The 19,260-nt window shown below is 44.0% G+C and overlaps 1 protein-coding gene across 3 annotated transcripts in view; it reads left to right on the top strand.

Moving 5' to 3' along the window:
• The first annotated feature begins 585 nt into the window (after positions 1-585).
• ZFP91 (ZFP91 zinc finger protein, atypical E3 ubiquitin ligase) overlaps positions 586-19,260 on the top strand; it is a 31,740-nt gene continuing 13,065 nt past the window's right edge. The window contains exons 1-4 of one of the 3 annotated variants that reach the window (XM_073346737.1): positions 586-1,114; positions 1,942-1,967; positions 17,783-17,998; positions 18,293-18,329. In XM_073346737.1, coding sequence (XP_073202838.1) covers positions 786-1,114; positions 1,942-1,967; positions 17,783-17,998; positions 18,293-18,329 — 608 coding nt within the window. In that variant the 5' untranslated portion in view covers positions 586-785. Of the gene's footprint in view, positions 1,115-1,941; positions 1,968-14,930; positions 15,134-17,782; positions 17,999-18,292; positions 18,330-19,260 lie in introns of those variants that run through there. The other 2 variants (XM_073346736.1, XM_073346739.1) reach the window with 2 other exon arrangements.

Genomic DNA, 19,260 nt, shown 5'->3' with positions numbered 1-19,260 from the left:
GTGCATGCGCGAGCGGGAGCGGAAGTGGACAAACGTTCAGCAAGCCGCGCCCCCCTGCGCTGGCCGCCATTTTGTAACCGACTTTCACCCGCCGCCCGACAGGGCTTTTTTTTTTTTTCTTAAAGGAGAAGCGACAGCCAAAAAAACTCCTCCCCCGCTCCGGCACCGCGAGTGGCGGGGACGGTGTGGGAGCCAGAGAGGGAGGGTCTCGGGGGCAACCGGCTCCCTCGCGGCCTCTCCCACGGACCAGGGACTCGGGGGGACCAGAGGGGCCCAGGCTGCGGCGGGGGCGGTAGGAACCACGATCGTAACAGCAGAGACTGGGCGAAGCGATTACGCCTGCGCGGTGCGCGCCCACCCTCCCCCGAGCCGCGTGCGACAAGGGCTCCCGGGCAGAGTGGGTGAAAAGGTCACCGAGTTGGGCGCGAGACGCGACTGTTAATCGGCTGGGGGGAGGGGCGCGCGCCACGGTTGGGCACACCGACAGCGCGCGCGTTCCCGGGGAGCTGCGCTCGCCGATTGGTAAAGGGAGCTGCGCGCGGACTGAGCTAGGTGAGGCTGCTGATTGGCCGGCTCTGGAGAGGGGTGTGGCGTGCCCCAGCCCTTGCTGCTTGATTGGTGGGTGGCGGGGAAAGGGTGGAGTCTTGCTTCCAGCCTGAAGCCGACGGCGCCTCCTAATTGGCTGCAGTTGAGCGGGCGCGGCTGCGTAGGGTGGGGGGGGCGGTGCGCCGTCGGGGAGGAGCAAGGAGGAGCAACCGCCGCGGCCCCCTCCGCTCGCCGCCCCGATGCCGGGGGGGACTGAGCTGCCGGGGGGCGCAGCGGAGCAGGTGGAGACCCAGGGGCCACCCTCCGCTGCGGTCGGCCGCCGACGCGCCCCCGCCCCCGAGCAGGGGGAGGAGTCTGGGGGCAGCCGAGTGCTGAGGGGAGGCCGAGAGCGGAGCCGGGCCGCCGCCGGGGAGGCTGTGGGGGGAGCCGCCGCCGCCGCGTCCCGCCGCAGGAAGGCTGAGTACCCCCGCCGCCGGAGAAGCAGCCCCGGCGCCCGCCCGCCCGAGCTGCCGCCGGCAGCTGCCGCCCCGCAGGGAGCCGGGGGCAAGAAGGGGACCTCGCGCCCCGTGTGAGTACCGGGCCCGGAGGAGAAACCGGGACATCGCCTCCCTCTCACACTGACGCGGGTGTGGGGGTGGGGAGACTTTGGACCTTCACAGACACACTCGGGCGGGGGGGAGACACGGGGCTCTGGATCTCCCCTTCTCTCTCACACACATACTGGCGGGGGGGGGGGCGGCTCTGGGTCTCCCCTTCGCTCTCGCGCACACACTGGGGGAGACGGGGAGACTGTTCTTCAGCCTTATCATAATTTACTTGTACTTCACTTTTCTGTGTTCATGTGCACTCACAATACAAGAGGGTCTTCTCCTTGGAAGAGTGCAGCCTTTGCCATTCTTCAAAAACTGCATTGCTAGTCAAAGGCATTGAATGAAGATGGTGATAATTTGGCAGATACTTGCGTAGTGCTGGGGAGGAGGGGTACACTGGCTTGAAAGATGCATGAAGACTCTTAGGCCTTGTCTGTGTGAGAAGATTGCACTGGTTGAGGCTTCAGTTCATGCCTTGGATAGACGTGTATGACTTTTTCATGTGGACAAGCCTTTATAGCTGTAAGAGTTCTCTTGTTAGGATGGTTTTCGAAAAGCATTTTTGTATCACCCTAAGAAAGCCATAGATGTTATTCAGTGAGGGAGGGATGCCATGGAGTTTTATTTGAAAGTGGTTAAAAACCAGCATTTCAAGATAAGGGAACCTTTATTTAATTTTTTTTCTAGGAACTGCCCACACAGTTTGGAAATTGAGCTCACCTTCCAATTTAATGGGGTTAAACGTTAGTTTGTGTAATATGGCAGGAGAAATCTGTCACTTATATTTACTTTTAATTTCTTTCAGATGTGAGCATAAAGTAGCTGGTAAAGGTAAGATCTGAATGCCTCCTTCATTCTGATTTGTTCCTTATGATTAACATGTGGTGTCAGAGAAAGGGAGACTTTTCCTAAGGCAGCCTTCCATCTGATGCATCTTCCATTTTAAGATAACATTTCTTGTTTGTTTGGTGTTTAATATTGCAATTAATTGAGTTCCATTCAAGATTGGGGTACCATTTTGGTAGGCTCCATATAAACATAGTCCTGGACCTGAAGAGCTACAAGGCCCTGGTTCTCAACAGTCTCTGTGAACATCATAATACAGGATCAGGCCCTAGTGTGACACTTGAAAGGGAGATGGGTGCATTCCAATATATATATATTTGTATATGCATATGTATTTGCCTTCTATTGTAAATGTTGTCATCTAGCCCCATCTGCTTCTCCATGGATGACAGTAGGTTTCTTCTAGGTTCTGCAGCAGTAATGACTGAGGAGAGATTTGGAGGAGAATGTAGTGGCCTTGTGGATCAAATCATGGAGAGCATTCAGTGTGTAAGGGGCAGCATGGGAGGAGTAGAAACATTATGTGCAAAAAGCTGACAAATGGATACACAGGGCTGACAATGGTGGAGCAGGGGTATGATAGAGGCTTACTCCTTCTTCCTCTTGAAGCAGTTTATAAAACAAAGTATTGTGTAGTGTTTGGCAGGCTGAAATGGACAGAGCCTCACAGAATGGAAAATCTCCCAGCAAACTCAGACTGCAGAGACTGTATACATGCACAAACAGCTCAGTTTTCTCTGCTGCAGCGTTCAGTTTAATTTCGATTTGTCGGCATTTGTGCCCAAAGAACCTTGGGGCATCTCTAGTCAAATGATGTGCTGCAACTTTCTATTGGCAGTAGTCTGTGTTGCCATTTGTAGACAGACAAATAAATAGCCAAGGAGGAAAAGGAAGGATTGTAAGATGCAATGTTAACAAGCAATATGAGCCTTAGATCCCAGGCGTATAGTGAGACCTTAAGAAGGGAGAAACCAGGGGCCTCTTCAGAGTTCAGTCCAGCTGGGTGTTAAAATAAGTCACTCTTCTACCTACCAAGCGGTAAATTAATTCTGTGCTGGTTTGCAGTGTGTTCTTATGAATTCATTTAGCGTATATACCACTAATACATGTTCACATTTTACTATGTAAAGAACATAACTAGTGATGTGCGTTGAGTTAGTGCCTTCTAGGTCAGAGTTAAGGTTGCTGGAATGTGTAATGGGAATATCATTGCTGTTTTCTGAATGTATGAAGCATAATTGAACATTTATGTAAATTATTTTATCTAGTCACTCCCAATCTATTAAATGTTTAGGCTTTTTTAAGTGATCATGCTAAGTTGGCCTAAAGATTCCACTTTCCTTCAAAAAGAAAAGGAGTACTTGTGGCACCTTAGAGACTAACCGATTTATTTGAGCATAAGCTCTCGTGAGCTACAGCTCACTTCTGAAGTGAGCTGTAGCTCACGAGAGCTTATGCTCAAATAAATCGGTTAGTCTCTAAGGTGCCACAAGTACTCCTTTTCTTTTTGCAAATACAGACTAACACGGCTGTTACTCTGAAGCCTGTCACTTTTTTCAGTTACTTAAAACTTTCTGAAACTTTTCCATGTTTCCGATAGAAATTTCCCAAGTTTAGTCTCTTTCTAAAGTTTGTTTTTAAACTTTGTGTGATGAATGCTTTAGCTGCCCTGGAATGTGAAAACAGTGGGAAAATTCTCCATATTGAAATTCTTGTGTGTTTTCTTTATGAACCAGCCCTAAAGCCAAAATGGATAGCTTGAAATTTGGCATGGAAATAGAGCTAACTGAAGAGCTGTGCCTAGCCTTGTTTGATAGGAAAACTTGCTTTGAGTTTTTTGCCTCTTAAAATCCTTTTGTAGCTCAAAGCATGCATGAAAGTAACTATGTTCAGTGATTGAACAGCACCTAGCATAATGGGTTTCTACTGCAGGGCTGGGACCCCAGACCCTATGATAGTACAAATACTATACACTTGCATGTTTCTACTGAGTGAACCTGGGAGTACATGGAAATGTCCAGTCAGCTATATTACTGTGCATTGACAGGGATGCTTGGGGCTGGGGAAATTACCATAGTCTATTTCACCTTAGCTTTATAGTATAGGAAGATGCCAGCATCCTTCTCAGCCACACAGAGTGTGCAGGAGAGAGGCTCCCACCTAAGATGTGTTGACTAGAATATTTTGGTGACATCTATTCAAACAGTATCAGATTGTGTAACTTACATGGTATAGTGGCAGTTTTTGCTAGCCAGCAGACCTCTGAAGTCCTGGAGAGTGAAGCTGTTGCATGTTTAAAGATTTAAGTCAATAAATGCTAACATTAAGTTTATATGTGGAATTTAACTGTGCGTCCTTATGTACTTGCATTATGGTGGTATTTAATTATCACATACTATTAAATACAATACTGTACATAGGTTTTTTTATTTAGATCAGTTGTTTTCTACCATTTTTCATTTGTGGACCCCTAAAAAATTTCAAATAGTGGTGCAGACCCCTTTGGAAATCTTAGACATAGTCTTTATCCCCAGGGGTCTGCGGGCCACAGGTTGAAAACTACTGATTTAGATAAATGTGTACAGCATCTTGTAATGACTGCTTGTCTGCCATACACAGACAAACAGTTCATGAAAATCACTTAGTTGAAAAGTACACAGTAAACCATATGTATACAACAAGCATCTTAGGTATTCAACTGAGCAGAAGTGTAAATTTTCTGCAGTGTATAGGTCATCAAAATGTTTAGCTCAAAAAGCTCTTTATACTTGGAATTGTACTTAGAGGTGCAAGCATCTGTGCTGCAGCTTGCCAAGAAAATGTATAGTTAATGGGACAGACAGAATTATTATAATTATTTAATATGTTTCTATCAATAGTGCCTCCAGACCAACCAAGATAAGGGCCTCATTTGTGCTAGGCATTGCACAAATGTAGAGGAGTAGTTGACTGCTACCCTGCAGAGTTTACAAAGGGTGGGAGAAGGGATATTGCACACCAGCAGGGTGAACCATGGGATGGCAGAATTATTAAAATAAAACAAGTGAACTTACACTATCAATAAAAAACATAAGGAATTGCTATGCCAGTAAAACTAGTATTGGGTAAAAGAATAAAAAACGTTAGTGTAATGTGTATCTATGAGCTCATTTACTTCAGTGCTTAGGCACAAAGGTCTGCCTATGTGCTCCTGATAGCAAGATTGTGAAGGTTAAGGTTGAAGAAGGTGTGTATTGTATTTCATGATTGATATCAATCACACATACAAAACTAGCACATAAGAAGGCAGTTAAAGTTACAAAGTCAGCCTTAATTGTTGTATTTCCTGGCTTGTGTGCTTTATCATGCAACTGTAATAGAATCCTAATATATTTTATGGGATGATTGTATTTTCAGATGTTCTTGTACAAGTACTACTCTAGTTTTATTAACTGTTTTTTTCAGTATAATTAGTAAGTCCTTTTTATATAGCTGTTAAATTCTGTCAGTTTTCATAAACCTAATATCCATAAAGTTCTAGACAAACTGTGTACTATAGTTCATGTGCAGTTTCACATGGGTTTAGATATTCTTCTCATGAAAAAATGTTAAAACTGCAGTTCTAACTAAAATGCTACTGGGTTGTAGATTTAATGATTAAATTTTGATTCTTGCTTTTCCATCATCTATGAATTGAAAATTGACCTCATACATTGAACCCGTCAGTCATGCAGGGTTTATTATTATTATTATTTAAGACCCCTTTAAAGTTACAAAGTAGCTTTCTTTCTAAACCCTGTCCCGCCATTGATCTGGCATTAGTCATTGATATATTTTCAGCTAAAATTTTACCTCTAGTTTCTGCCAGAAGCTGAATGTTTTGGAAAGTTTGAGTAAAAGCCTTTCACCAGTAAGAAGTTCTGAAAAGTGTTCGTTTTGTTTTTAAGTCCTTTTCTTATCCTAAAAGAAAGATTCTTCTGTGTGGGCTAATTTGGGTGGGGGGGGGGGGGGGAGGAGGGAATAGCAGCTGAACTTTAAAACTTTACATGTGTAAATAAGGCCTTAAATGAGCAGGAAGTGCTTTGCTAAGTTTGGGGGGAAAAGACATGAATATCTGAAACTTCAAGACAAAGTGCTTGTAGTGGAAATGTGTGAAGATGGTAACTTCGCATTTAATGATTGATTCTCTGCAGTTGTATGTAGCCTAAGGTCTCAGTTACTGGTTCACAAAATACATATGCTTTGCCTTCAGTCATTAGTGCTTGTAAACTGTACAAGAAGCCTACTTTTCTTTTTGCCTTTGGAAAAAGAAACTAGCATTCATGCAATATTAAGTTTGGAAGATCAGACACTTGAGTCACAAAATCCCCAAAGTTAATGTTGCTCTGCCAGTGTTATCACAACCACATTCAATGTTTGTACAGTTTTCTATTCTTTCCCGTTTTCATTGCACCCTCCTCCCCCCAAAGATAGCATTCTTAAGGTATTCCATGAAACATACAAGATGTTTAATATGACAGTTAACTTTTCCAGAGTGTGACTTGAGTGCCCTGATATTGCAACTTTAATTTCGCATTGTTACTTTTTTGCATTTAATACAGAAATTACTTTGTGTACAGATACTTCCTAATTGTATTACTACAGTACACAGTACTACAGCTTGCTACATCTGTGTTTCTAAAGTTGCACAGAGAAGACTTATTCTGTTTGAGAAATAGAGTGGGGCTACAAAAGACAGTATTATAATGCTAGAAACAAGAGGGAATAGTTAAAGGTGACCTGTAGGATATTTTTAAAAACTGGGTTTGTCCTTTTTTACTTATGATCAAGGCTGTGTGTCTGTCACAGATTCAGTGACTTCTGCAGGGTGTTGGTGTGTGGGGCGACATTTACCTCGGGCAGGGGCGGGCTTCCTGGGCTCCCACCAGCATGTCCCTGCAGCTCCTATTAATGAAATTAATAGGCAGCAGGTTTAAAACAAACAAAAGGAAGTATTTTTTCACACATTGCACAGTCAACCTGTGGAACTCCTTGCCAGAGGATGTTGTGAAGGTCAAGGCTATAACAGTGTTCAAAAAAGAACAAGATAAGTTCATGGAGGATAGGTTCATCAATGGCTATTAGCCAGGATGGACAGGGATGGTGTCCTTAGCGTCTGTTTGCCAGAAGCCGGGAATGGACCACAGGGGATGGATCACTTGATGATTACCTGTTCTGTTCATTCCCTCTGGGGCTCCTAGCATTGACCCCTGTCGGAAGACAGGATACTGGGATAGATGGACCTTTGGTCTGACCCAGTATGGCCGTTCTTATGTTTTAGGGACTGGGGGCTTAGCACGCTAACTGCGCCCACAGGTGCCACTCCCATTGGATGCGGTTCCTGACCAATGGGAGCTGCAGAGCCAGTGCATGTGGCGGGAGCAGCGCGCTGCGCTCTCTGGTCCCTCTGCCTAGGAGCTGCAGGGACATGCTGGTTGGAGCTGGGTAGGGAGCCTGCCAGCCCCACCAACCCCCCCCAACCCTAGCGTCAGCGGGGGTCCCAGGCCACACACTGCTGCTTGGCACCCACCCCTCCCCCCAGTACTAGCAGGGGGTCCCAGGTCGCATGCCTCCCTTCCCCTCTCCTCCCCCCCCCTCCCTCCCCGTGCCAGCAGTGGTTGGGGAGCCGGGCCTGGGCCACCACCTGTGGTGCCTCTGGACTGCACCGGCCCAAGTTTTACTTAGGGGTATATAGTAAAAGTCATGGATGTGTCACAGGCCGTGAATTTTTCTTTACTGCCCCGTTACCTGTCCATGACTTTTACTAAAAATACCCATGACTAAAACATAGCCTTGCTTATGATGTATAATGAAGGCCTGAAAGAAGGGTGCAGTCTGATTTTTTTAACCTTAGAACGATCAGAAATATCAAGTCTGGTCTCTGTGTTTTGCTGGAGGCTCTCAGATATATATTATATGCTTATGTCTTAGGTGAAGTGGTGAGTATACTGCTAGAGGGGTGGGGACGTAGGCCTAGAATTAAGGTGTTAATGAGATTCTTGTTTACTACCACTGAAGAATGGCAAATCTTATTACAAATTTCAGAGTAACAGCCGTGTTAGTCTGTATTCGCAAAAAGAAAAGGAGGACTTGTGGCACCTTAGAGACTAACCAATTTATTAGAGCATGAGCTTTCGTGAGCTACAGCTCACTTCATCGGATGCATACCGTGGAAACTGCAGCAGACATTATATACACACAGAGACCATGAAACAATACCTCCTCCCGCCCCACTGTCCTGCTGGTAATAGCTTATCTAAAGTGATCATCAAGTTGGGCCATTTCCAGCACAAATCCAGGTTCTCTCACCTTCCAGCACAAATCCAGGTTCTCTCACCCTCCACCCCTCCCACACACGGACTCACTCTCCTGCTGGTGGTGGCCCGTCCGGGGTGACAGCTCTCTTCACGGTGTGCATGATAGTCAAGGTGGGCCGTTTCCTGCACGGATCCAGGTTCTCTCACCCCTTCACCCCCCTCCAAAAACCACACACACGGACTCACTATCCTGCTGGTAATAGCTCATCCAAAGTGACCACTCTCCCTACTCCTTTTCTTTTTGGGAATACAGACTAACACGGCTGTTACTCTGAAACCAGCAGGAAAGTGAGTTTGTGTGTGGGGGGTGGAAGGTGAGAAAACCTGGATTTGTGCTGGAAATGGCCCAACTTGATGATCACTTTAGATAAGCTATTACCAGCAGGACAGTGGGGCGGGAGGAGGTATTGTTTCATGGTCTCTGTGTGTATATAATGTCTGCTGCAGTTTCCACGGTATGCATCCGATGAAGTGAGCTGTAGCTCACGAAAGCTCATGCTCTAATAAATTGGTTAGTCTCTAAGGTGCCACAAGTCCTCCTTTTCTTATTACAAATGTATCTTTTCTCCCAAGTGTTCATTACATATTGGAGTTAAAGGGATGATAAATTTTAAAACAACCTGACTAAAAATCCCTTCCTATCTCAGTTCTCCTGTGATGTCATAGTTCTCTAGTTACTATGGTCTGTCAGTGTGGACAAGATCTAAATTTCTAACTGAAAAAACAAGCCAAAGTCGTCTTGGGAAACCTTTTGAGTCTTTGTACATTACAAAAAGAAGAAAAAAGGGGCTTCAGGCCACTTTATTTCCTTTGCAGGTCACCTTTATGGTTGAGTGTGTAGTTTAACTCTGTATTTTCTATATCTTTGTGTTTAACTCTGCAGCCTTCACATTGCATTAATGCAGTGGTTCTCAATCTATTTATCATTCTGGTTCACATATGCAGCTCACTATGTTTTATGTGGGTTCCATCCACACAATATATATACTACCTTTATGGCCCTGAGGATGTCACATGGGCTGTAGCTATGTGCAGATTGGGCTGCAAGGGGCCCACAGGCTGAGAACCACTGCATTGATGGGATTTCCTTGGATTTTTCAGTCAAAAATGAAAAAGGACACGTGAAGTACGTGTATGGACATTGTATGAGGATTTGACCTGTTAGAGGTGGGGTGTAGTAATTTTTGTTCTCAGAAGGGGGTTGCGGTTGCAATGAAGCTTAAGGACCACTGGAATATTCAGATGCTTATAACTTACTTATGAATGATGACTGGTCTCATTAGGAGTTAGTCATCACAGATTTGAAAACTGAAATTTAAACTATGAGTTAAGCCTGAAAAAGTGTATTGGACTTGAATAACTCTAGTAGCCAGACTCATTCTTGAACTTCCCTAAAATACACTATATGTTGCATCCAAAAAGTTTCTAAAGTGCAAACCAGAGGAAATAGGGGCTTACCCTAGCCTCATTTTCAGCCTCATTTCCTAGCTGTGCCACAGCAGTAGAGTGAAATCGTATTTAATGCAACTTCATAGTCAGGTGATTGTACTAATTAAAAGTCTAAACATACATCCCAGAAAGCTAACTTATGTTAATACAGTTTTGTCTTCAGATTAATATCTCACTTGAAACTCTAAAGCACAAGTGAGTCTTTTTTCATTTACACTTAATTAATTTACACAGGTTAATTTCTGATTGTCTACGGTGTATGCATAGAATGTCACTTTCAAACACTCATAATATAAAGATGAAATTTTCAAAATTTAACAAAGGTTCTGCCCCTCACTTAAAAACCAAGTTTAGATGGTTCGGGTTTTTTGTACCTGGGGAGGTGGGAAACAAATAGATAAATGGCATATTTGTTATACTGTTGCAACTTTGAAAAAAAAAAAAGAGAGAGAAAGAAAAATGGATTTTTGCAACAAAATTACCTTTGGGCTGAGGTGGAGCATAAAATGCTCCTATCCTAAATAGGAGTCATAAATAAAAGTTCATGAACATCTGAAAATGGGTCTATAATGGGAAGGTCTGCAAACTTTATATAGCTTCCACTGGCAGTGAAATCAGCAATTCAAGATTAAAAAACAACACTGTTGTAAAAAGTAAATATAGCAAATTAAACAATTGCCATTTTAGTTCTTACAGTGATAGTGGTTGAAAGGGTCCCCAAACTGCTGCTGAAAAGGTACCATGCCACACTGAGGGAAAGGAGCAACTTAAAACTCACTTTCTTCGTTCCTTTTTCTTCCCTGTCTGCCTGTTTCTTTAACCCCTCCCCCTTCCACTGACTCTTGTCATCCTTCTGTTTAAGGGAGGATTGGAATTTTTGTTTTTAATTGATGGAATCTCAACTGTGCACTCTTGGGAGCTGGTGCATGGGGATGACACCATCAAAATAGCCCACCAAGCTAAGCAGAATGTGACTTGGCATGTTTGTCCTCAGCCAGTTCTAATGTGCAAATATCCCTTGAATCAGTCACTTCTAAAATACTGTTTTAGACTCTTCCCTCATCACATGATTCATTGAACCTGCTTATTGTCACTGGCTAACAGCAGCTGAAAAGTTTTAGCAATGATACATTTCTGGTGCACTTTGGAAGTCAAGCTAAAGCTTCAGTTGCAGATTCCACAGGAGACTGTGACTCTTAACAATGGAGCAAGTTACATTGGCTTTTCAGAAGACAAATGTAATAAAGGTTTTGACCCATTTTTGGTCTTTATGATGAATTATGTCTTTTTCCTGTCCAGTATCTGATACCTCTCCAGAATTTCACTTTCCTTTTCCTCCAATGTTCTGGTGCATTCACTTCAAGGAGCACTTGTCTGTGGAGTGTCTTTCTCTTCTGCTGGGACTCTTTGGTCAGCCAGCATGCTAAAATACAGATGCACTATGGTACTCTTACATAACTCATAGAATATCAGGGTTGGAAGGGACCTCAGGAGGTCATCTAGTCCAACCCCCTGCTCAAAAGCAGGACCCATCCCCAATTAAATCATCCCAGCCAGGGCTTTGTCAAGCCTGACCTTAAAAACTTCTAAGGAAGGAGATTCCACCACCTCCCTAGGCAATGCATTCCAGTGTTTCACCACCCTCCTAGTGAAAAAGTTTTTCCTAATATCCAACCTAAACCTCCCCCACTGCAACTTGAGACCATTACTCCTTGTCCTGTCCTCTTCCACCACTGAGAATAGTCTAGAACCATCCTCTCTGGAACCACCTCTCAGGTAGTTGAAAGCAGCTATCAAATCCGCCCTCATTCTTCTCTTCCGCAGACTAAACAATCCCAGTTCCCTCAGCCTCTCCTCATAAGTCATGTGTTCCAGACCCCTAATCATTTTTGTTGCCCTTAGCTGGACTCTCTCCAATTTATCCACATCCTTCTTGTAGTGTGGGGCCCAAAACTGGACACAGTACTCCAGATGAGGCCTCACCAATGTCGAATAGAGGGGGACAATCACGTCCCTCGATCTGCTCGCTATGCCCCTACTTATACATCCCAAAATACTATTGGCCTTCTTGGCAACAAGGGCACACTGCTGACTCATATCCAGCTTCTCGTCCACTGTCACCCCTAGGTCCTTTTCCGCAGAACTGCTGCCTAGCCATTCGGTCCCTAGTCTGTAGCTGTGCATTGGGTTCTTCCGTCCTAAGTGCAGGACCCTGCACTTATCCTTATTGAACCTCATCAAATTTCTTTTGGCCCAATCCTCCAATTTCTCTAGGTCCCTCTGTATCCTATCCCTGCCCTCCAGCGTATCTACCACGCCTCCCAGTTTAGTATCATCCGCAATTTTGCTGAGAGTGCAGTCCACACCATCCTCCAGATCATTTATGAAGATATTGAACAAAACCGGCCCCAGGACCGACCCCTGGGGCACTCCACTTGACACTGGCTGCCAACTAGACATGGTTGAAGAGATCAAGAATGTAGATAGACCAAGCTCCTGGAAAACTCCTCTTAAGGAAAAAGCTGGTATCGGACAATGGTACGCTACTGATGGATAAGAGAGTGTACTAAACTTGTGGAAATTTCACTGTTGCCTTCCAGTGAATTGTCATGAGAGCTGTGGGAATTAGATTTTTTTTTTTTTTTTGCCATGCTGCAGAAAGCTGAAGTTCAGAAGGAAAAAGTTGTCTCAAGCAATAGCAGAGTGGAGGGCTGCCAGAAGTACTTTAGCATTTAACCCTTTTGATATCTGGCTGCTTCAGCTACCCTTACATACATTTAAAATAAACTGAATAACTCTATGATTTGGGGTTTGAAGGAGAGGACTTCCTGATCTCTGTGAAAAATGCCCCAAAATCAGAACTTGCACAGTGAAGAAAACTGTTTACCTTGTGCATCTAGAGTTGGGACTCATGATGCCCAGCAGATGTTGTATTGAGTATGGAGGGTTATTTGAGCGCATTCAGTTGAGAGAAGTGAAACACTGAATGTCCAGAGCTCTGTCCGCTTTGTTAGCGTGGCATGGAACAATAAAAATTTCATAACAAATCTTTGCAGCTAACTCCCTTATTTTCAGTGGATGGCATTTTCTTTGCTTGTAGTAATATTTAAAACAGTTTAATGGTTATTGTGATGGAAGTGGAGCTACTCAGTAAATTACAAATGCAGTATGTTGACCTGATTATTGGGATGTTTACTATGTGAATGTATTTGTAATAGGGGACTGTAAGGGTAAACAAGTGGAAAGGGAGGAATGGCTCAAGATGAAAGCTGCTTCTCAGCAAACACTTAAGAGATAATGCCAGGATAGGGAAAGACCTGGAAACCAAAAAAACTGAGACAGAATTTAAACAAGGGACTCTGTCAGGAGACAAGGATAGGTGTTTGGGGTAGTTGTCCAGGAGAACCAAAGTAAGGCACCTGTGGAGGTGTCTGAAGAAGGTCACCAAATGCCCAGGTCAGCATCAGGAGATGGGAAGCCTTTGGGTAAGACTAAACATGAGTATAGACTGTTTGTTTTAAAAAAAATTTCTCTAAATGCTTTGTTCCTACTGTTAAAATAAACAATCCTTTAGTTTAAAAAGGCTGTTTGGTCACTATACACAAATGGTCATAGACTCCGGAAGGGAAGAACCATGGGTGCCAAACTCACTCAGACCTTCCTGGTAAGCATGGTTGATACACAGGATGCTGTAGCCCAGGGCCCAGTCCAGGGGTAGGTGAATCTCAAAGCAGAGAAGGAGTACCAGGTGGAGTTGTAATATATCTGCAGCACCTCCAGAGAAAAGGTAATAGCTTCCTCTAACACATTGGGTTATGTGAGCTAGACAAGAATATGACAGTGGAAGAAGGTGCTGCTTTTTCCTTTAAAGGATTCTCAGATCTATAGACACTGATTGCAGAGTTGTAATTGTTAGGGGCACATGAATACTGAATTGAAAGGCTGGCTTCTTCAAAAGAACCACTCTTTTCCTCTACAGAAATGGCTAAGCACTGTGAGGAGAAAACGCTTACTCCTACTGTGGTTCATTGGGATCTCTTCTTTAGGACTGATGAATTGCAGTGAACATCTGTTCTGAGTTCATCTATTAGTAAGGCTGAATGTTTGTTGCAGCTGCACCTTGCATGACACAACTGTGACTTTTACACACATGGCTCTGTATGTATCCAGGATAGTGAATTCTGGGGTTTATAATGATTTTAAACTAATAGATGTACATTAGTTCACAACAGCTTTTAATATAAAACAGAATATTTGACTTATCATAATTTCCCAGTATTCATCAAATATTTGTGTTTTGGCTGTACAGAAGCCAGCTTAACATGCAAAGAGCAATGAATTTGCTAGACAGTGATACCAAAGCAGAGGACCGTATGGAAATGAGAAATCAGGAAATGGCTTATTAAACATTTTTTATTTTGAACAAGTGCCATGAAATTGCCACATGTGTTGTTTTGAGTGTACTTTATACATGGTAACTCTGAGGCCTGTTTCAACTTGATTCACTGGATTAAAGTTTAAAATACTAGCTTTTGCTAGCCTGCCAGCCAAATAAATGTGTAGGACATACGTCCAATCTACAATGTGGTTAAACATTTTTCAAGCAGCAGAACAAGGGTTAACATTTATATAGAAGTGGCACTTGATATGGAATAATTTGAGATTCCCCTAAAGTATTTAAATGAAGGGACTGTTTGGTAACTGCACCAAAATGAGAGCGTTTTGAATTGAGACAGAAGTAAAGCAGAATAGGGCTAGAGATCTTAACATAAACTGAGCAGCAGATAAATCTTTTTCACTGTTTCACAGTAAACTTGCAATACTTCATACAGTCTAAGCCCCAGTCATTGATTACTTATTCTAACCATTGGCGGCGGGGCTTGAAAAATCCGCTTGCCGGAGATCAAGGGAAATTTTGCCTGGTCGGGGTGGAAGTGTTAAGCCACAATTTCTGCAGAATCCAAGTCTTCATCCTTTTAGGAAAAAAAGTATTTCTCAACCTTATGTCTGGGTGGCTAGGTGGGGACTTTTGAATATGACTCTCTGTGGGGCTGTATCCTAAGGATGCAGAGGGAACTATTGTGTTGCTGCTTAAACTTTAACCAGCAGCAGAGTGAAGTTACCAACACTTGTCTGTTTCACAGTTGCTATTCCCTACTTCTGGACAGCAGTGAAACTGTCAAGAATCAGGTCAGTTTAACAGTACTGCTGTTGTCAAGAAAGCTTTCTGAGTAGCAGTAGAGACAAGCATTTGAGCTATTATCTGTGGAGGACTCCAAAAAAGAGACTGCAAAATGAATACAGTAGAGAAGTACTCCTACAAACCTCCTCTACAACAAGAAGGAGGCCCTGGAATAGGAGAAATCAGTAAGTGCCTTTTTCGAATATCTGGAGAGAAGTAGAGCTTCAAGTTTTATCAGACCACTCTTAGCCAGAGGCTGATATAACAGATAATACCTCACATAGGGACTCCAGAGACAGCATCCTGGTAGAAATCCCAGCTGGTGCTTATGGAACACAGGTTTCTCACAGGAGACCTGACTCTCTTGAATTATTGGACAAATCTGTTGCAGTGCAGAAGAACACGAATATATTGAAGATCCATGATGGTTGGGTGGGGGGACAATGATATAATAGTTGGTTCACTTTGCCCATCAGACTTCATTAATTCTGGGACTCTGAATTAAGATATCAGAATGGTGCTTTTGATGGTTTTCACGCCCACATGCATATGGGCTGCTGTTTTCCTATTAGAATTCAGCCCTCATATCAAGAGAGGCTGACTGTCAGGGAGAGATGCACTTAATAACTGTCAAGTATTGGGGGGTAGCCATGTTAGTCTGTATCCACAGAAACAACAAGGAGTTCAGTGGCATTTTAAAGACTAACAGTTTTATTTGGGTATAAGCTTTCGTGGGTAAAAAACCCACTTCAGGTGCATGGAGTGAAAATTACAGATGCAGGCATTATTATACTGACACATGAAGAGAAAGGAGTTACCTCACAAGTGGAGAACCAGTGTTGACAGGGCCAATTCGATCAGGTATCCTGTCTCGGCCTATCGTTACAAAATTAGGACTGCCTCTTCTGCAGGTCCAAATGGAAAACACTTTTATGTATTTATAGTTGGGCAACTAAATTACATACTTAGCTAGGTTATTTACTTGCTTTGCCAGACTTTCCTAGAAAAGACAGTACGTACAAATCAGCTAAAATGGACAAGTAAAAAGGAAAGGATGGATGCTCAATTTGGATTGCAGGTCTCTCGGAGAGCTGCACTTTGTTCTAAAATAGTAATACAATACCTGAGCATAGCCAGCAATTCGTTTCTTCTGCACATCAGGATTCACTAATTGTGAAGAAGCACATGGCTTCAATGGGGCTAATCTGATGGCAAGTGGGAAATGAAAAAAAAAAATCTTTGAGTTACTGGGGCACAAAAGGTTTTTCTGAAAGTTGCTCCCACAACTGTTCTACCAGTTTTATTGACTTCCCAAACATTTACATATGGGGATCAATCTGAAATGCATCAGCCCAAAAGGAACAACTTGTAGTAGTTATAAAGGAGTGAAAATGCAGGTTAAGAATGTGAGGGCTTGTTAAAATTGTTACAGGTGATTTTGTTGTTGCTTGTTTTTGCATAGAAACCAGCAAGTCTCACTCAGCTCAGATTCTTCGATGTTTGCAATGTGTAAATTTCAGTTTAAACAGCAGTGTTTGGGGATTCTATGAATAAGATTTTCAATGTGGGCCAAACTTTTGCAGGTCTTTCATAAAACTTGCTTACTGAAATCTGTTATTTTAGTGCTTTATAATAAATTATAGAGTGATGGTTGAGGACAAAGGGCAACAAAGATGATCATGGGCATGGAATGGCTTCCATACGAGGAGAAACTAAAAAGACTAAGGCTGTTTGGCTTAGAAAAGACACAACTAAGGAGGCATATGATAGCAGTTTCTAACATCATGAATGGTTTTGAAAAAGTAAATAGAGGGGTTTTGTTTACCCTTTCCCTCAATACAAAAACCACAGGCCACCCAGTGAAATTAATAGGCAGCGATTTTAATACAAACAGGAGGAGGTACTTTTCATACAATGCACAGTTACAGAACTCATTACCAGGGGATGCTGTAGTGGCCAAAAAGTATAACTGGGTTAAAAAAAGAACTAGATAAGTTCATGGAGGATAGGCCCATCAATGGGTATTAGCCAAGGTGGTCAGGTACCCCAACCTTATGCTTTGTGTGACCCTAAACCTCTGACTGTCAGAAGCTGGGAGTGGAAGATCGGTGGATCTCTCCAAAATTTCCCTGTTCTGTACACTCACCTTGAAGCTCTGGTACTGTCAGAGACAGGATACTGGGCTAGATGGATGATTTTTCTGACCCAGTGTGGCAGGTTTTGTGTTAAGTCTTTTTCATGTGAGCCTTAGCTTGAGAAACTTAATTTTTAAAAACATCAGATTATTTTGTTTTCTTTAGTCTGAGTTAGAGATCAGGATGGCTTCCAGAGAAAATACATGGGTAGAAAAATTTGAGTAGCAGCCATGTTAGTCTGTATCCACAAAAAGAAAAGGAGCACTTGTGGCACCTTAGAGACTAACACATTTATTTCAGCATAAGCTTTCGTGAGCTACAACTCACTTCATCGGATGCATATAGTGGAAAAAGCAAACAAACAAAAAACAAAAGCTTATGCTCAACTAAATTTGGTAGTCTCTAAGGTGCCACAAGTACTCCTTTTCTTTTTATGGGTAGAAAAGTGTGATAAGACTCTGTTTATATGCTGTGCAAAGAGTTCTTCTCTGTGAGGTGAAGGATATGGCCTGTAGCCTATCTGTATCACTTTGCAGTGTTACAGTCCAGATCCTCAGCCTTCCACCCACTTACTGAACATAGAGGGACATCTCCATTATAGAATAAGCAACAAACTGGTGGAGATATGGCCAGCAAAGTGTAGAGATGGGTTTGTGTTCATTGTTAACCTAGGAATTGTTTTGTGTGTTTCCCGCATAGATCCCAAAGAAGAGAGGGAGGAGGAAGAGGTTTCCACCATCCTCACCCACGGGTCTCCCGTCAGTACAGCCAGGCCCGGCCGAGGCTGGCGCAGCAGCAGGACAGCTGCTGCTGCTCGCCAACGTGACACAGAAAATTCACGCAGCTCCAGGTCCAAGACTGGATCCCTGCAGCTCATCTGCAAGTCAGAACCAAACACTGATCAGCTTGAGTATGGTATGTAGCAATTAGGGGAGTGGGAAATATTGGGATTAAAGTGTGAACAATGCCAGCAGGACAGTTTGAGGCTGATAAGTTAAGTGTGGGAGACTGGTGCCAAAACACAAGCAATGTATTAGAGACCACTGGCAAAAAGCATGGTGCCTTGCTATCCTGAGCATATTCTCATAAACTGCAGCACATCCTAGTGCTGAAGATTGGCAGAAATACTTCCAAATGTATATGCACATTGCAGTCTGGTCTGTGTCCCTTGTGAACAGTGATTAAAAACCTAATGGCTTTTCTTTTCAGAGATCACGGAAGAGCATCAGTCTCCAACTGGAATCAGGTAGGATACTCTGGTTTGGGCCTTTTTCTTTTTGGTTAAGGCTATGGGAAAAGATGTGGTAACTTTGGAACCATTCAAAGTGATAACTCTTCAATCTAAAGGATCCTGAGCTTTCTGTGGAAGGACCTGTTCAGTTTCCATTTTCATTCAATTTTGCATCTTTCCTCATTTCCCTGGATTGGTGGTGACATCTTTATAAAGTGGAGCAGTGGTTTTCAAGCTTTTTTCTGGCAACAAGGTTGAAGAAAATTATTGATCCCTGTGACCCAACAGAGCTGGGATGAGGGGTTTGGGGTGTGGGAGGTGCTCAGGGCTAGGGCAGGGGGGGTTGGGTTGCAGGAGGAGGTCAGGACTCTGGGTTGGGGCCAGGGATGAGGCGTTTGGGTTGCAGGAGGGGGCTCGGTTTGGGGAGGCTCAGGGCTGGGGCAGGGGGTGGGGTCTGGGCTGGGGGTGCAGGCTCTGGAGTGGGGCCAGGGATGAGGAGTTTGGTGTGCAGGAAGGGGCTCTGGGTTGGGGGTTCAGGGCTGGGGCACGGGGTTGGAGTGCGGGGTTACCTTGGGCGGCTCCCAGTCAGTGGCATAGTGGGGGTGCTAAGGCAGGCTTTCTGCCTATCCTGGCTCTGCAGACCACACTGTGTCCTGGAAGTGGCCAGCAGCAGGTCTGGCTCCTATGTGGAGGTGCGCAAGCAGCTCTGCTCAGCTCTCACCCGCAGACACACTCTCCCCTGCCCACTCCCAAACTCTGAGTCGGGGCGGGGGCAGCATGCAGAGCCCCGTGGTCCCCCCACCTAGGAGCCAGACCTGCTGCTGGATACTTCCGGGGCACAGCACATTGTGAAAACAGGTAGGGACTAGCCTGCCTTTGCCTGTCAGCACCACCCACAGGACTGTTAACGGCCCGGTCGGTGGTGCTGACCAGAGCCGCCGTGACC

The sequence above is a fragment of the Lepidochelys kempii genome, chromosome 6, assembly GCF_965140265.1.
Source record: "Lepidochelys kempii isolate rLepKem1 chromosome 6, rLepKem1.hap2, whole genome shotgun sequence".
NCBI lineage: Eukaryota > Metazoa > Chordata > Testudines > Cheloniidae > Lepidochelys > Lepidochelys kempii.
Note: the sequence above shows the minus strand (reverse complement) of the source record. Positions and strands in the feature narration are given on the sequence as shown.